Raw genomic sequence first — 15501 nt, 5'->3', positions numbered from 1 at the left:
TAGCTCATGACCTATCACATGGTGTGTCTTCCAAGCCATTATGAGAATTTGAAATATCAGGTCATTATGTATTCCTTGTGAAGAAACATTATGGCCTACTTTTGTCTCCAAATGACAACTGGAGAAGTAAGTTAGAACAAATCTCAAGCCCTGTTGTTGTCCTTCTGGTGTAGCAAACTTTGATTGCATTTAATAGCAATGTGGAAGGTTCAATTTAAAGGAAGATCATGCTGTTTTACTTCCTTATCTTTTCATGGATTCTCATTCATTTTTTCACCTCTTGAGATCTTTGCAGTGTTCAATTTAAGACACTGCTAAGTGTGTTGTCATTACGAATTAGTCAGAATAGAAAGCTGTGAAGTTATAATCATAAGCTTGAGCTGAGATCCCACGTTGGTTGGGAGGGGAATGAACCATTCCTTATTAGGGTGTGAAAGTCTTTCCGTAGACGCGTTTTAAAACTTTTAGGGGAAGTTCAAAAGAAAAAACCCAAAGAGGACAATGTCTTTTAGCGGTGGGCTTGGGCCGTTACAAATGGTATCAGAGTCAATCATGGACGCTGGCCCCCAAGGGGGTGGATTGTGAGATCCTACATCGGTTGGAGAGGGGAACGAAACATTCCTTATAAGAGTGTGGAAACCTCTCCTTAGTAGATGCGTTTTAAAACCTTGAGGGGAAGTTCAGAAGGGAAAGCCTAAAGATGATATTATCTTCTAACGGTGGGATTGGGCTTTCAAAAATGGTATTAGAGCCAGACACCGGGCGGTGTGCCAGCGAGGATGTTGGGTGTCACGATCATGCTTGTCCAAGGCGTATTGTCTATGGCCGCATGACAGATGTCTTGGTCTTGCTTGTCCAAGTCGGTTGACAGAGACGTCAACCAATTGAGTAAGGGAGGATGTCAGGGTCATGCTTGTCCAAGGCGTGTTGCCTATGGCCGCATGGCGGATGTCCTAGTCTTGCTTGTCCAGGACGTGTTGTCCATGGTTGCACGCCCGTTCCAAACCCCTTTTACATGCTTTCATCCTAGATAGGCCTTCACCATTTCACGTTGGGTCAATACGGGGGTGTATGACCATTCACCAAAACCATGTCTACACCCGCTATGACTAAAATGCCCCAAAATGTACTATAGGAGGATATAACTAGTTGTCACTTCTTCCTACCCTGAGTTATACGCTATTTAAGCCGTGATATTTCTTCAATTCTTCAAATCGTTTTCAAATGTATGTCCTCGCACACATTTTCTATACCTTTTCTCGCAACGTGACTCGAAGCCCAAACATAGCCAACGTTGTCCATGACATACAAATTTCTCACAACTGACTTGTTTGCTTGGTTAAAACAAGTGTTGCACAATCGCTGTCCCGCTATTGCAAGAGTACGATTGTGACACTCAACTTCCAAGGGGGGTGAATTGTGAGATCCCACATCGGTTGGAGAGGGGAATGAAACATTCCTTATAAGGGTGTGGAAACCTCTCCCTAATAGATGCGTTTTAAAACCTTGAAGTGCCCAAAAAGGAAAGCCCAAAGAGAACAATATCTGCGAGAGGTGGGTTTAAGCTGTTACATGAACCATTCATTAGTCTATATATTTCTTTATTTCTGAGCATAATTAGATGTTACTGTTCTAAAATTCTGTTGAATGAAGAAAAAACATGGAAACAAAAATGAAGAGAAAGAGGGCCTTTCCGTTTGCATCAAAAAGCTGCCAATTTGAAGATTTCCATATTCAAAAGAAGTAACCAGTTCAATGCAATGCTTTGTTCATGAAAAGAACTATGAACAGTGTACAACAATTTCAATTCAAAGAATCAAGTTCTCTCATTTCATAATGTATATACTCTACAATTCTGTACTTTTCTAATCCTTTGTCTATGCTATCTATTTCTAAACACTAATCCCTCTGGTTCATGAGCCATTCAAGCTACAAGTGACATCAAGGAAATGGTCTTCACTGCAAGGAATAGTGATGCCACCCATTGGATGATCATATCCAAATTCTTCTTCTACTTGACTCAACAAATCTTGAAATGAAGGTTGGTTCAAGTAAGATAATGGAATGACAAAACGCTTCTTTTGTTCTTCACCAACATAAACTGTAAAGTACCCCTTTGGAACGTCGACCGCTGATGCTCCGTTTCCAGACGATGAAGATCGTCGAAGACTTTGCTTAGCCTTAACAATTCTAGGCAAACGGAAACCCATATCACAGTATCTTTCAAAGAGAAGTAATGAGTTTCTTAGAGGATATGGAAGACTCTTGTTGATTTGAACCCAATTACTTAAAGCTTTATATAGATGAAGATTTGCTTATGACCTATCACATGAGTGGGCCTTCCAAGCCTTTATGAGAGTTTCAAATTCATGTGATATATGGTCATCATCATGTCCTACTTTTGTCTCCAAATAACAACTGGAGAAGTGAGTTGAGTTAGCCTCTAAAATTTTAATGGGACTATGGACATATTAGAGACATTCAAGCCCTTGTTGTCCTTCTGCTACAACAAAACTTTAATTGCATTTAATAGCTGTCTGTTACTTCTTGCTTCAAAAGAAAAGATTTCAGCTAAGAAACCTTGTTGGTTGTTAGTTTTAGTTGAGAGCTCTGAAAATTCTTTAGCATGGATACCGTGGTACCACTAAAACATAGAGAGGTACATAGAATGCTATAGTACAGGAGGAGAACGAAACAGTCTTTATAAAGGTGTAGAAACCTCTACCTAGAAAATGCGTTTTAAACGTTTTGAAAGGAAAAGCCCAAAGAGAACAATATCTGTTAGCGGTGAGCTTGGGCTGTTACACTATAACTTTTTATATACTTAACGTTAAGTGCCTATTTTTTCATGGAATTTGCACAGCCCAGGTGACTGCAGAGCAAGGAGGAAAAACATTGGCTTTGCTTGTATTGTAGTGATTCGAAAAGAAAAGACCTTCATTGTGAGGGATCAACATAGTTTTGCCAAGAACCTGACGAAAGACGGACGTGAATCTGAAAAGTAAAGCGTGCTCGATAACCATTTGGTAAAAGTAGTATTTATAAGCTCAGTTTTCATTAGTCGACTCTATTTCCTATATGAGGTTAAGGAAACAATTGAGTTGTATTCTGAAATCTGTGTTAGGAATTACGACTCTCCACAATGGTATGATATCACTCATGGCTTTGTTTCGGGCTTCCCCAAAAATGTCTCATACAAATGGAGATGAATTTCTTACTTATATACTCATAAGCATTCCCTAAATTAGCCAATGTGGGACTCCCTCCCAACAATCCTCCCCTCGAACAAAGTACACTATAGAGCCTCCCTTTAATCGAGGCTCAACTCCTTCTCTGGAGCCCTCAAACAAAGTACACCATTTGTTCGACACTTGAGTCACTTTTGACTACACCTTCGAGGCTAGCAATTTCTTTGTTCGACACTTGAGGATTCTATTGACATGGCTAAGTTAAGGGCATGGCTAAGATACCATGTTAGGAATCACGACTCTCCACAATGGTATGATATTGTCCACTTTGAGCATAGCCTCTCATAGCTTGCTTTGCGCTTCCCCAAAAGGCCTCATACCAATGGAGACGTATTCCTTACTTATAAACCCATAATCATTCCCTAAATTAGCCAATGTGGGACTCCCTCCCAACAATCCTCAACAATCCGAATTCAGGACCTAATTAGCCCCGACATTCCCATGCATCCCCTGCATCTCTTTTTTGTTGTGTATGATCAAATAAAGAAAACGTCTAAACTAGGGAAATAGTATTTCATCAAGAACAGGTTCTGCTTGTTCAGCTACCATTTCTTGGTGAACAATTTAGATTTGTTTCTATTAGTCATTTGGTTATTCAGTGGTTGATAAATAGAACCAATACTCTGTTAATCACATTACTTAGCCACTTAAGCAATTGATAGTGTCTAAACTAATTAATATCCATTTCTTGAAGTTTCAGTTTGAGAGATTCCTAAATGAGTAGCCACTCCATATCAGGCCAGAAGGTATGAGTATTGCATCAGATATTTTGGCTTCAAAATTCAAACTCTTGATTGAATTCCATTTCATCAACAGTTCTTTCACTGAAAAGTACTTTGAAAAAATTCAATCAACTCATCAAAGATTGACTTGAATGTGAAACTTGCATTCCTTTCTTGAATATCAAGTTATGAAAGACATGTCTCTATCAAGTTAGCCTGGTTTATTGCCTATTTATAAGCAGCCCTTGGAATAAAATAACAATGGAGAGCTTCTTTTGTTGAGTGTTTCTTCTTATGTCATATGGATTCCTCTAATAGTTCATCCTCTTCTTCGACCGAGACGAACTTGCTTTCACCGATTGTTCTGTTGTCGAACATCTGCAACCTGATATCGATTAAGCTCGACTCGACGAATTATGTCCTTTGGAAGTTTCAGTTGACAACGCTTTTGAAAGCTCATAAACTTTTTGGCTTTATTGATGGTACTCAACCATGTCCGATATCGAATCCTTCGTACGACGATTGGTTTGCTAAGGATCAAGCTCTTATGACAGTCATAAATGCTACACTTTCACCTGAGGCTTTGGCATATGTGGTTGGTAGCACTACTTCTAAACAGGTTTGGAATGTTCTTGCAAAGCTGTATTCTTCTAGTTCAAGGTCTAATGTAGTGAATTTGAAGTCTGATCTACAAACTATTTCCAAGAAGTCTGATGAATCTATTGATGCCTATATTAAACGGATTAAGGAGATCAAGGACAAGCTTGCTAATGTTTCTACTGTTGTCAATGATGAGGATCTTCTTATCTATGCTCTAAATGGCCTACCAACCGAGTATAATACTTTTCGAACGTCGATGCGTACGCGTTCTACGCCTGTTACTTTTGAAGAACTTCATGTTCTTCTAAAAGCTGAGGAATCAGCTCTTGCAAAACAGTCTAAGCGTGATGATTTGTGTAAACAACCAACTGCTTTACTTGCTTCTTCTCAATCTCTTATGTCTTATGCTTCTACTTTTAATAATAACTTTGTTCGAGGTCGTGGACATGGACATGGACATGGACATGGACATGGACATGGACGTTCTTCTTTTGATACTCAAGGTCGCGGTGGTGGTTCTTCCCAACAGCAGCAGTTGGTTGTTGCTAATAATCATTCATCTTGTCAGATTTGTTTACGTCGTGGCCATATTGCGCTCGATTGTTTCAATCGTATGAACTATAATTTTCATGGACGCCACCTCCACATCACCTTGCTGCAATGGTTGCATCCCAGAATAATGCTTTTCTGTCTATTGTTAATTCTGATATGAATTATCTTTCTCTTGCATCTGGATATCATGGTGAAGAACAAGTTGGTGTTGGTAGTGGACAGTCTCTGCCTATTTCTCACTCAGGTTGTGGTACTTTTGAAACTCCTCCTCCTCCTCCTCCTCGGGTCGTGATTCCTAACATGGTATTAGAGCTATGCCCTTAACTTAGTCATGTCAATAAAATCCTCAAATGTCGAACAAAGAAGTTGTGAGCCTCAAAGGTATAGTGAAAAGTGACTCAAGTGTCGAACAAAGACTGTACTTTGTTTGAGGACTCCAGAGAAGGAGTCGAGTCGAGTCTCGATTAAGGGGAGGCTGTTTGAGGGCTCCACCGTAGGTCTCAGGGGAGACTCTATAGTGTACTTTGTTCGAGGGGAAGACTGTTGAGGATTGTTGGGAGGGAGTCCCACGTTGGCTAATTTAGGGAATGATCATGGGTTTATAAGTAAGGAATACATGTTCATTGGTATGTAGCCTTTTGGGGAATGTCAAAGCAGAGCCACGAGAGCTTATGCTCAAAGTGGACAATATCATACCATTGTAGAGAGTCGTGATTTCTAACATGGTATCAAAGTCATGCCCTTAACTTAGTCATGTCAATAGAATCCTCAAATGTCGAACAGATAAGTTGTGAGCCTCGAGGTGTAGTCAAAAGTGACTCAAGTGTCGAAAAAAGGGTGTACTTTGTTCGAGGACTCCAGAGAAGGAGCTGAGCCTCGATTAAGGGGAGGCCTTTAGGGGAAGCCCAAAGTAAAGCCATGAGAGCTTATGCGCAAAGTGGACAGTATCATAGTATTGTGGAGAGTCGTGATTCCTAACATCCTCCTTGTCCTCTTCTTCTTTGTGTTCCTAATATTGTCGTTAATCTCAATTGTCTTATCAATTTTTGTTTTGATCCATTTTCATTTCAGGACAAGTAATGGAGCAAAATGTTGTTCCAAGGAACTAGCACTAATGGTCTATACCTGACTTTAAAAGCTATCCTACTACTACTAATGTTGATACCAAGTGTTATTTCAGTCATATTGTTGTTCATTAAGTTTGTTCTTTTCCTGTTGAATCCTCCATGTTCTTCAAATAATTGAGTATGAGAATATTGTCTACGATCAAAGACGGTTTCTTTGCACTTTTTAGAACATCGAACAAAAGAACTGAGGTGGGTGGAAATGTAACAGCCCAAGCTCACCGTTAGCAAATATTGTCCTCTTTGGGCTTTTCCTTCTGGGTTTCCCCTCAATGTTCCAAAACGCGTTTATTAGAAAGAGGTTTCCACACTGTTATAAGGAATGTTTCGTTCTCCTCTTCAACCGATGTAGGATCTCACAGGAAAGCTCCTTAGAAAAGCAAAATCAGAAAGATAATTTTCCTCCGTGAAAGCGGGTTGTGTCGTTAACAAAATACAACCCCTGACGAGAACATGATCTACTTGTATGTCAATTACCTCTTTAATCAAACCTTATTTTTTCATAAATTTATATAATTTTGTACGTAGTAAGGTATTCATGACTAAGAATGTTTATAAACTACGTGACTATAGGACACAAATCCTAATACGTTAAGCTTTACAACTTCTTCGAACAAGAAAGGATATTTTACATTGAAGAAATGAAACGAGACGAATACTCAAATGATACAAACTCCACAAACGAAAAAGAAAAAATAACGAAGAAAGATTAAGTCTTACCTTTCTCATAATCTCCGAGCCTATAACTTCTTAATTAGTTTTTCTCGAGTATCCTTTAAGATTTTAAAGGGTATGGTAAAATTTTCTTTCCTCTTATCATCTATCAATAAAAAATATCTAATAAGTGACTCTACTGTTGAGGTCGAAAAATGAAAACCATACACACACATGCCTATGAAAGATGGGTGAATGTCGAAATTGAGAGAGGATTCGAGGTGGAGAAGGAGACAACATCTCAAAATCAATCGTTGACTGCTTTGCTAGAGTTCGTCCGATTTCACTAGCGAGTCAAAGAACGGTCGGGAACTTGGTCAAACTAACTAACCCATTTACCCTTTTGAAGTGTTCAAATTAATATGTATTAACAGCTCTCAATCTCCAAGTGCATACACATCACTTGAAGGAACATGATGGAGTAGATATTGAGCAATGATGTTTTGATGGAGAATGGGCGGAGAAAAGTGGCAACATAAGGTACAAAGGTATCAACTTTATATTCAATATTTGCTTTTTATATACATGTAACTGCACCTTGGTTAGGTCAAGAGGCCAATAGGTGGTGATATATTGTTCAAGTAGTATGGTATTTTACATCAATCCTATAATAGTTTACAAATTTCAATGCTCTTTTTCAGCATCAATAAATAACTCTTACCTCATTCTCCTCCTACCTGTGATGACTCACTAGATTGGCTCTTCGAACTTCCTGAAATCATCAGTAGTTGTGGATCGCTCATTACATCCTGCAATCAACGTTTTACGTTAATAAGTTTTTTGGAGAACCAGATGATTATCAAACGTATTTTTATTCATTTTTAGAGATGACTATCAAACGTGTTCGGTTAGTGTTGTTGTATTGCTAGCAAATATTGTCCGCTTTGGCTCGTTATGTATCGTCGTCAGCCTCACGGTTTTAAAACGTGTCTGTTAGGGAGAGGTTTCCACACCTTTATAAGGAATGCTTCGTTCTCCTCTTCAACCGATGTGGGATCTCACAATCCACCCCCCTTGGGGGTCCAGTGTCCTTGATACCATTTGTAACAGCCCAAGCTCACCGCTAGTAGATATTGTCTGCTTTGGCTCGTTACGTATCGCCGTCAGCCTCACGGTTTTAAAACACATCTGTTAGAGAGAGGTTTCCACACCCTTATAAGGAATGTTTCGTTCTCCTCTTCAACTGATGTGGGATCTCACAATCCACCCCCCTTGGGGGCCCAGCATCCTAGCTAGCATACCGCTCAGTGCCTAGTTCTGATATCCTTTGTAACAGCCCAAGCCCACCGCTAGCAGATATTGTCCACTTTGGCCCGTTACGTATCACCGTCAGCCTCACGGTTTTAAAACATGTATGTTAGAGAGAGGCTTCCACACTCTTATAAGAAATGCTTCGTTCTCCTCTCCAAATGATGTGGGATCTCACAGTCTTACATACTAACCTGCTCCGTTGATGTATGGCTAAATCCGCCCGAAGATCCACAACTATCCATTGACAACAGGTGCTCCATTCTCTCCTCACCAAACTCTCTCAATCTGTTAAGTTCTGGCAACAAAACATTGGCAAGATCTGGTCTGTCTTTTCGTCTAAGTTCTGCACATTGAAGTGCTAATTTTGCAAAGCAAAGTGCTTGTTCCACTGGCCAATCATCCACAGCTGGGTCCAGAAAATCCGCCAAAGTCCCCTTCTCAATAGCTCGGGCAATTTGGTGAGCCAACCCCATGGGCGGCTTGGCTGTAATTAGTTGAAGCAACATGATACCTAATGAGTAGACATCAGATTTAACCCCAAGCATTCCAGTCTGTTGATATTCAGGGTCTATGTAGCAGAAAGTTCCAGCAGCAGAAGTCATGTAGCATTGTGTTACATTTTCGGCCACGGCGGGTACAAGTCTAGCCAAACCAACGTCGCTTATTTTGCTAACATAATTGTAGTCTAGCAATATGTTAGCTGGTTTGAGATCACGGTGCACTAATGGCTCTGGTTTGGTCTGGTGGAGAAACAGAAGGCCAGTAGCAATCTCAGCAGCAATTCGAAACCGGTACTGCCAAGGAATAGCAGGGGTGTTCCCCTTTCGGAAGAGTCGATCCTCCAAACTTCCGTTCGACATGTGCTCGTACACTAGAATGCCATATTCTGGGCATGCTCCAAGAAGAAGTACCATGTTGGGATGCCTTATGCAACTCAATATATCAATCTGCATTTATAACATCTAGCTAAATCATTCACACTTACAAAATGATCCCAAAGTTGTTCTAAGTTCCTCACCTCTCGCTGAAATTGTTCCCTTCCTTGAGTCGCATCGGGGCGCAAAACCTTGACCGCAACCGATGTGTGATCAAGACGACAATGAAAAACAGGTCCATAACCTCCTTCCCCTATCTTCCGAGATTGTGCAAAATTTTCTGTTGCTGATTCAATCTCCTCAATTGTATATCTCCTGTATCTGATGTCACTTTGTGCAAGATTTTTCAATGCTCTTTGCATTTCCTCTGCTTCTTTAAGTGCTTCTATCTCTAGATTTTCTCTTTTATATGATTCTAACTCAGCTATTTTCTTAGCTGCATCAGCTGCTTCCATCGCCGCTCGGCATCTCGCTCTCTCCTGCTCTGCAATAGCCATTGCTGCTTCTTGTGCAAGCCGCGCCTCTTCTAGTTTCTGTTCTTCTTCACATCTCCAGTTATTTAGTTCCCTTGCCTATGTTGAAAACTTTATTATAACCCAATTTTGAATCTTAACAATGGATAAATGACTTAAATCTATACATACATACATACATACATATATATATATATATATATATATATATATATACCTTCTGCTTTGCTGTTAGTGCTTCTTTACAAGCTGTACTGTACATCTCCATAGTTTGTTTAAGCTCTAGCTTCAACCTCTTCATTTCAAGCTCTGCTTCATCCTGTGTGATACATAAATATTGACCACATTTAGATCATATCTTCACATTTCCATTCATATTCATATCTTTATCAATACATTTACGAAATCTATCGGCGAAAATCGAACCATTCATAATATAGACTGACCAAGTTCTGAGAAGAACAGGAAAATGATGTCCTGCAGCTCTCATCTGAAACTGATGAGAAATCATTGAGTTGATTGTGGTCTGTCCATTTTGGTTTAAATGGTAGAGATGCAAAGCTTTGGTCTGAGCTGTTTGAATATTGCAGTGGGGCGGATTCATAGTCAAGTGCAACAGAAGAAGTACGATCCGTGCTTGGTCTTCCTGAGCTTATGAAGGATATGTCGGATTCTGACTCGGAGAACCCTCCACTATATTTGGAAATAGAAGTTCTATCCACTCCCTGAGATATTTCTGGCCTGATTCCATTTGCAATGTAAGCATCAATTTAGAAAGAAAGTCTATGCATATCTTTGGACTTCCATAGCTTACTTGATTGATTCATCTTGAAAATTCCGAGGCTTGAATGATGTCCTATCTGCACACACGAAAATTAGTTGTGTGGTTTAACTTCATCCTTGAATTAGCAATGAGATGAAGCTGGTGTTGATGGGAAAAACATAACTCAAATTAACCTACCGAACGTGTAAAGGCCCAAGCTCACCGCTAGCAGATTGTTCTCTTTAGACTTTTCCTTTTGAACTTCCCCCTCAATGTTCTTAAAACACGTCTGATAGGGAGAGGTTTCCACACCCTTATAAAGAATGTTTCGTTCTCCTCCCCAACATAGGTGGGATTTCACAATCCACCCCCCTTCAAGGTTCAGCGTCCTTGCTAGCACACCACCTCGTGTCCACCCTCTTTTGGGGCTCAGCCTTCCGCTAGCACATTGCCCAGTGTCTCGCTCTGATACCATTTATAACGGCTCAAACTCACCGTTGGCAGATATTGTCCTCTTTAGGCTTTCTCATTTAGGCTTCCCCTCAAGGTTTTTTAAACACGTCTGCTAAGGAGATGTTTCCACACCCTTATAAAGAATATTCCGTTCTCCTCCCCAACCGATGTGGGATCTCACAATCCACCCCCTTCGAGGCCCAGCCTCCTCGCTGGCACACCGCCTCGTGTCCACCCTCCTTCAAGGCTCAACATTTCACTAGCAGATCGCCCGATGTCTAGCTCTAATACCATTTGTAACGGGCCAAACCCACCGCTAGCAAATATTGTCCTCTTTGGGCTTTCCGTTTCGGGCTTCCTTTCAAGGTTTTTAAAACGCGTCTGCTAAGAAGAGGTTTCCACACCCTTATAAACAATGTTTCTTTCTCCTCCCCAACCGACGTGGGATCTCACAATAAATAATTCAAAAACAAATTTGTGAACTTACCATAATGAAACTACTTCATATGCCATACACAAAATGCTAGGAATTTAGTTCATCATGAAGAACAAACCTCTTAAATTAAACTTATGTTGAGGAGTGCCCGTTCCCTTTACGATCGGCTTCGATAACTTCTGCAAATGGTCTAGTAGAGGAGAAGCAGCGGGAGCCAAGCGAGTGGCATGTCTCACCGACGACACCTTTCCCTTTGAGATGACATATACAGTGCAGAAATCCGGTGCCCCTTTCGACACACTACTCCCCATGCTCGACGACTTAAACCTGTTTTAAATATCACAAATGGCCATCATAAGAATTTAGACAAATTGGAATGAAAAACGCTCAACCAAAGGTGAATCAATCAAGATGACTACCTGATAAATCCATGTTTCGATGGAGCCCCAAGCACCAAGTTTTCGATCGCACTATACGAGACGTATTCAGTTAACGCTTTCACCACATCAGTATCTTCCAATATGACATCAAGGCATTGAATCTTCACAAACCAAAAAACAAGAACAATCAACATTAACAAACCCCTGCCCTATTCATTTCAAGCTCATTTGGTAGCACTCTTGTTTCTAGTTTCCTTTTTGGCATGGTGATAAGACATCAATCATGCAATATAATCTTCAAAGAAGATGTGAGTAAAATATTGTCAAAATTATCCAAAGATGTTTCAATTCATGCAACATTGAAGAAGAAACAAGTTCCATTGTTATAAATTTTGGGTGGATCATAGTTTAGAGTTATATGTTTCTTTAATGTATTTTAAAACTTATTTACATAGTGGTTAATTATGGCCATAAAGTATATGGCTAATTATGGTCATAAAATATAGTTACAATTCTAGGAATGCCTCCTCCAAGGTTACGGGTTTTTATTTTGAGGCTATATAAAACCATGTATGTTATCTTTGTAAAACAGACTTGAAAAATGTAGTAAAATGAGCATTTTTGCTTTTTTTTTAGCCAATGGCTAAGTTTCTTTGCAATTCTATATAGTTTAGATTGCATGTTTAGAATCATTCAAGCTTGACATGATCAATCGTGCTTGTGAAGTGATTCGAACACATGATCAATCGTGCTTGTGAAGTGATTCGAATTTCAAACAAGTGTTCTTACCTTGAGATATTTGATCAACAAGGTAATCTGAATATTACTTTCCCTTGGAGTGATTGTTTATCATTAGGGATATGTTTAGATTGCATGTTTAGAATCATTCAAGCTAGACATGATCGATCTTACTTGTGGAGTGATTCAAATCTCAAACAAATGTTCTTGCCGTGAGATTGTTGAGGATTGTTGGGAGGGAGTCCTACATTGGCTAATTTAGGGGATGATCATGCGTTTATAGGTAAGGAATACATCTCCATTGGTTTGAGGCCTTTTGGGAAAGCCCAAGCAAAGCTACGAGAGCTTATGCTCAAAGTGGACAATATCATACCATTGTGAGAGTTGTGATTCTTAAATGGTATCAGAGCCATACCCTTAACTTAGCAATGTGAATAAAATCCTCAAATGTCGAACAAAGAAGTTGTGAGCCTCGGAGGTGTAGTAAAAAGTGACTCAAGTGTCAAACAAAGGGTGTACTTTGTTCGATGACTCCAGAGAAAGAGTCGAGCCTCAATTAAGGGGAGGTTGTTCGAGGGCTCAATAGGCCTCAAGGGAGACTCTATAGCGTATTTTGTTCAAGGTGAGAATTGTTGAGAGGGAGTCCCACATTGGCTAATCTAGGGGATGATCATGCGTTTATTATAAGTAAGGAATACGAGGCCTTTTGGGGAAGCCCAAGCAAAGCTACGAGAGCTCAAAGTGGACAATATCATACCATTGTGGAGTGTTGTGATTCCTAACAAAGATATTCGATCAACAAGATAATCCAAATTGAATCCTTATCACAAAGGCATTAAGTCCAAAAACACATAAATCTAACCTAACCTAACCAGACATTCATATCAGAATCAGAAACAAAACTAATCAAAACATAGCAAAAAAAAATGGAATGATTCAACAGAAACTCACATCCTTACGAGTACAATAGCAATGGAAGGTGAGAAAAATGTCACGAGTCTGCATCTCGAGCTGCTGTTTACGAGGGGAATTACTGGCGAAACTGCCATCGCTATTACAAATAATCGCTCCCCCAATCAAATAAGCAGCCGCACTGGAAGGTCTCTGAACTACATGGATTAATATCACGGTTTGACCTTTGACGAGCAGATGCTCGGTGGCCCATCGGAGAGCATTTTGGCTTCCTTTTTCCCTATGAACGCCGATCGCCACCAATCCATTTCCTCTTCCGGCTATTCCTCCCTTTTTCGTGCCATTCACGCTGTTTCCTTTCTGCAGCCACATAGTTGAAATTTTGGTAAGCAACTAATTTGGTTTTTTGGGGGTTTTTGTATGCATATTTACATCTATAGATATAGTGAGAGAGAGGAATTTAGTGCTACTTTCTCTCTCTTTGGAGGAGGGTCTGAAATTTTTCAGGGGAGTGCGCAAATATAGGATTTGTCTGAATGCCATAAATTTAAGGCACATTTTGTTGAGCAAAATTGACGAAGATCACTATTTTTGGCATGGATTGTTGGCTTTCCCCAAAGTGGATAATGTCAAATTTGAAATTGAATTAATTATGTTGTTTATTTGATTAATCCTAGTGTTTCCCTCAAATGTTTGATTGGATTAACGAATGATTAAAGAAAAATGATTTGATTAAGAGGAGGGCTGATCTATAAGTAACCTAATTGACCTCCCTCATGCATGCAATAGCCTCCATGCTCTTCATCTCTATCTCCTGTAACTCCTCCAATCGGGACATTCATTCTTATTTTCCCTCTTATCGTCTGCATGTACTGCCGCCACGTAACTTTGGATGTTTTTGCTATACGATAGCCACCACCCAACTTTTTTAATGTTTTTGCTATCTAGTCGATGATAGTCACCTATGCTGGGATAGCAAAAATATTTATAAATCATCTATACCATATCAATTTTTTATTTAACATTCTAACAAATTTTTTTAATTCAACGATAATTTTGAAACATTTATAGAAGATTCATAGTTATATTGCAATTTTTTGTACGTTTAACTAATAGGCAAAATTCAATATTATTTTTCTTTTTATAATTTAGTCAAAATTACAATATTATTTATATATTAACATTGTATTTTTATTTACTTATAAATAAATAAATAAATATATATATATTAGGATGGGAGATATCTTGACTAGCCTTATTCTATTTGATAAAAAAATTTATGATTTTATAGATATGTATTGATATATCTAAATAATTATATACCGATAGTTATAAACATTTCTAATATTCTCTTACTTGAAATAACAACATTCAACCATCTTTAACTTTTCGTCTAATATTTTAATAAATTTATATTTTGATAATAATTTTGTAATACTTATCGAAAGTTAAAAGGTAATATAATAATTTTAAAAATATTCTTATTTTTTTTTAATATTAAAAAAATATGTTCGAGTATTTTTGAATAATTTAATCTATTAAAAAATAATATATCATTTAGCGTATGATTCTCATCAATTCTAATTTTAATATTAATATAATGTGTGATTGTTATGATTACCGTTAATAAATATCTAAATTAGTATTTATAAAACTAAACTTCGTAATTTCTTCTTTTAAAGTTAAATAACATTTTTAGATTAAAAAAGAAAATTACAATAAATAACAATTATATTACAAATTATAACATTAGTGTAGTATTTGGAATTATTAAAATTCGAATGAATTTAAAATAAACTTGTGCTTATTAATTCTTAGCAAAATAATCCATGCCTCAATTTTATGAAAATGTGGATATTTTTGAAAGGAAATTATAAAACAAAAAAAATCAAAAAATATATTTAAATTAATAAATAAACATTTTACATCTTATAAATGCATTAAAAAAACTTATTATAAACACGAGAGGGAGAGGGAAAGGGAAAGAGAAAGAGAGGTAGATATAGTTCTTCAACAACATTGTTGAAATGGGTGCGGTGAGCACCATTGAAGTCAATGTGGTGATGTTATTAACATCTAGGAGGTCAATACTAGATCAATTAGGGAGGAGTATTTTAGCTCCCTCGGCTCAACCCCAACTCGATCAAGGGAGGTCAATTAGAGAGGAGTATTTTAGGTCATAATTATTTTCGTATCGGGGGAGTCGTGGCTGATCTACCTCATGGATGGATAGATAAATGTTTGGATTTCTGCGATTATT

At 38.4% G+C, this 15501-nt stretch overlaps 2 protein-coding genes across 3 annotated transcripts; both read right to left on the bottom strand.

Annotated features, from left to right (window-relative positions):
* Positions 1–1826: 1826 nt before the first annotated feature.
* On the bottom strand, positions 1827–2466 carry LOC111792542 (auxin-induced protein X15-like). Its single transcript, XM_023674059.2, has one exon. The coding sequence runs from the start codon at positions 2208–2210 to the stop codon at positions 1914–1916; it is 297 nt and encodes a 98-aa protein (XP_023529827.2). The 5' UTR covers positions 2211–2466; the 3' UTR covers positions 1827–1913.
* A 4973-nt stretch (positions 2467–7439) lies between these two features.
* LOC111792406 (U-box domain-containing protein 35) lies at positions 7440–13782 on the bottom strand. Of its 2 annotated transcripts, XM_023673832.2 has the most exons (9): positions 13281–13782; positions 11631–11752; positions 11330–11538; positions 10374–10419; positions 10006–10300; positions 9777–9878; positions 9230–9658; positions 8403–9158; positions 7440–7709 (listed from the first exon to the last, which is right to left on the bottom strand). In XM_023673832.2, the coding sequence occupies exons 1-9, from the start codon at positions 13611–13613 to the stop codon at positions 7623–7625; spliced, it is 2379 nt and encodes a 792-aa protein (XP_023529600.2). In that variant the 5' UTR covers positions 13614–13782; the 3' UTR covers positions 7440–7622. The 2 variants fall into 2 exon arrangements, with proteins under 2 accessions (XP_023529600.2, XP_086979601.1); XM_087123475.1 differs by lacking the exons at positions 11330–11538; positions 11631–11752; positions 13281–13782 and adding an exon at positions 10521–11322.
* Between the last annotated feature and the right edge of the window lie 1719 nt (positions 13783–15501).

This window comes from Cucurbita pepo, chromosome 4, assembly GCF_057944985.1.
Source record: "Cucurbita pepo subsp. pepo isolate OVF chromosome 4, ASM5794498v1, whole genome shotgun sequence".
NCBI classification, from domain to species: domain Eukaryota; kingdom Viridiplantae; phylum Streptophyta; class Magnoliopsida; order Cucurbitales; family Cucurbitaceae; genus Cucurbita; species Cucurbita pepo.
This window is presented reverse-complemented; position numbering and strand designations above follow the sequence as displayed.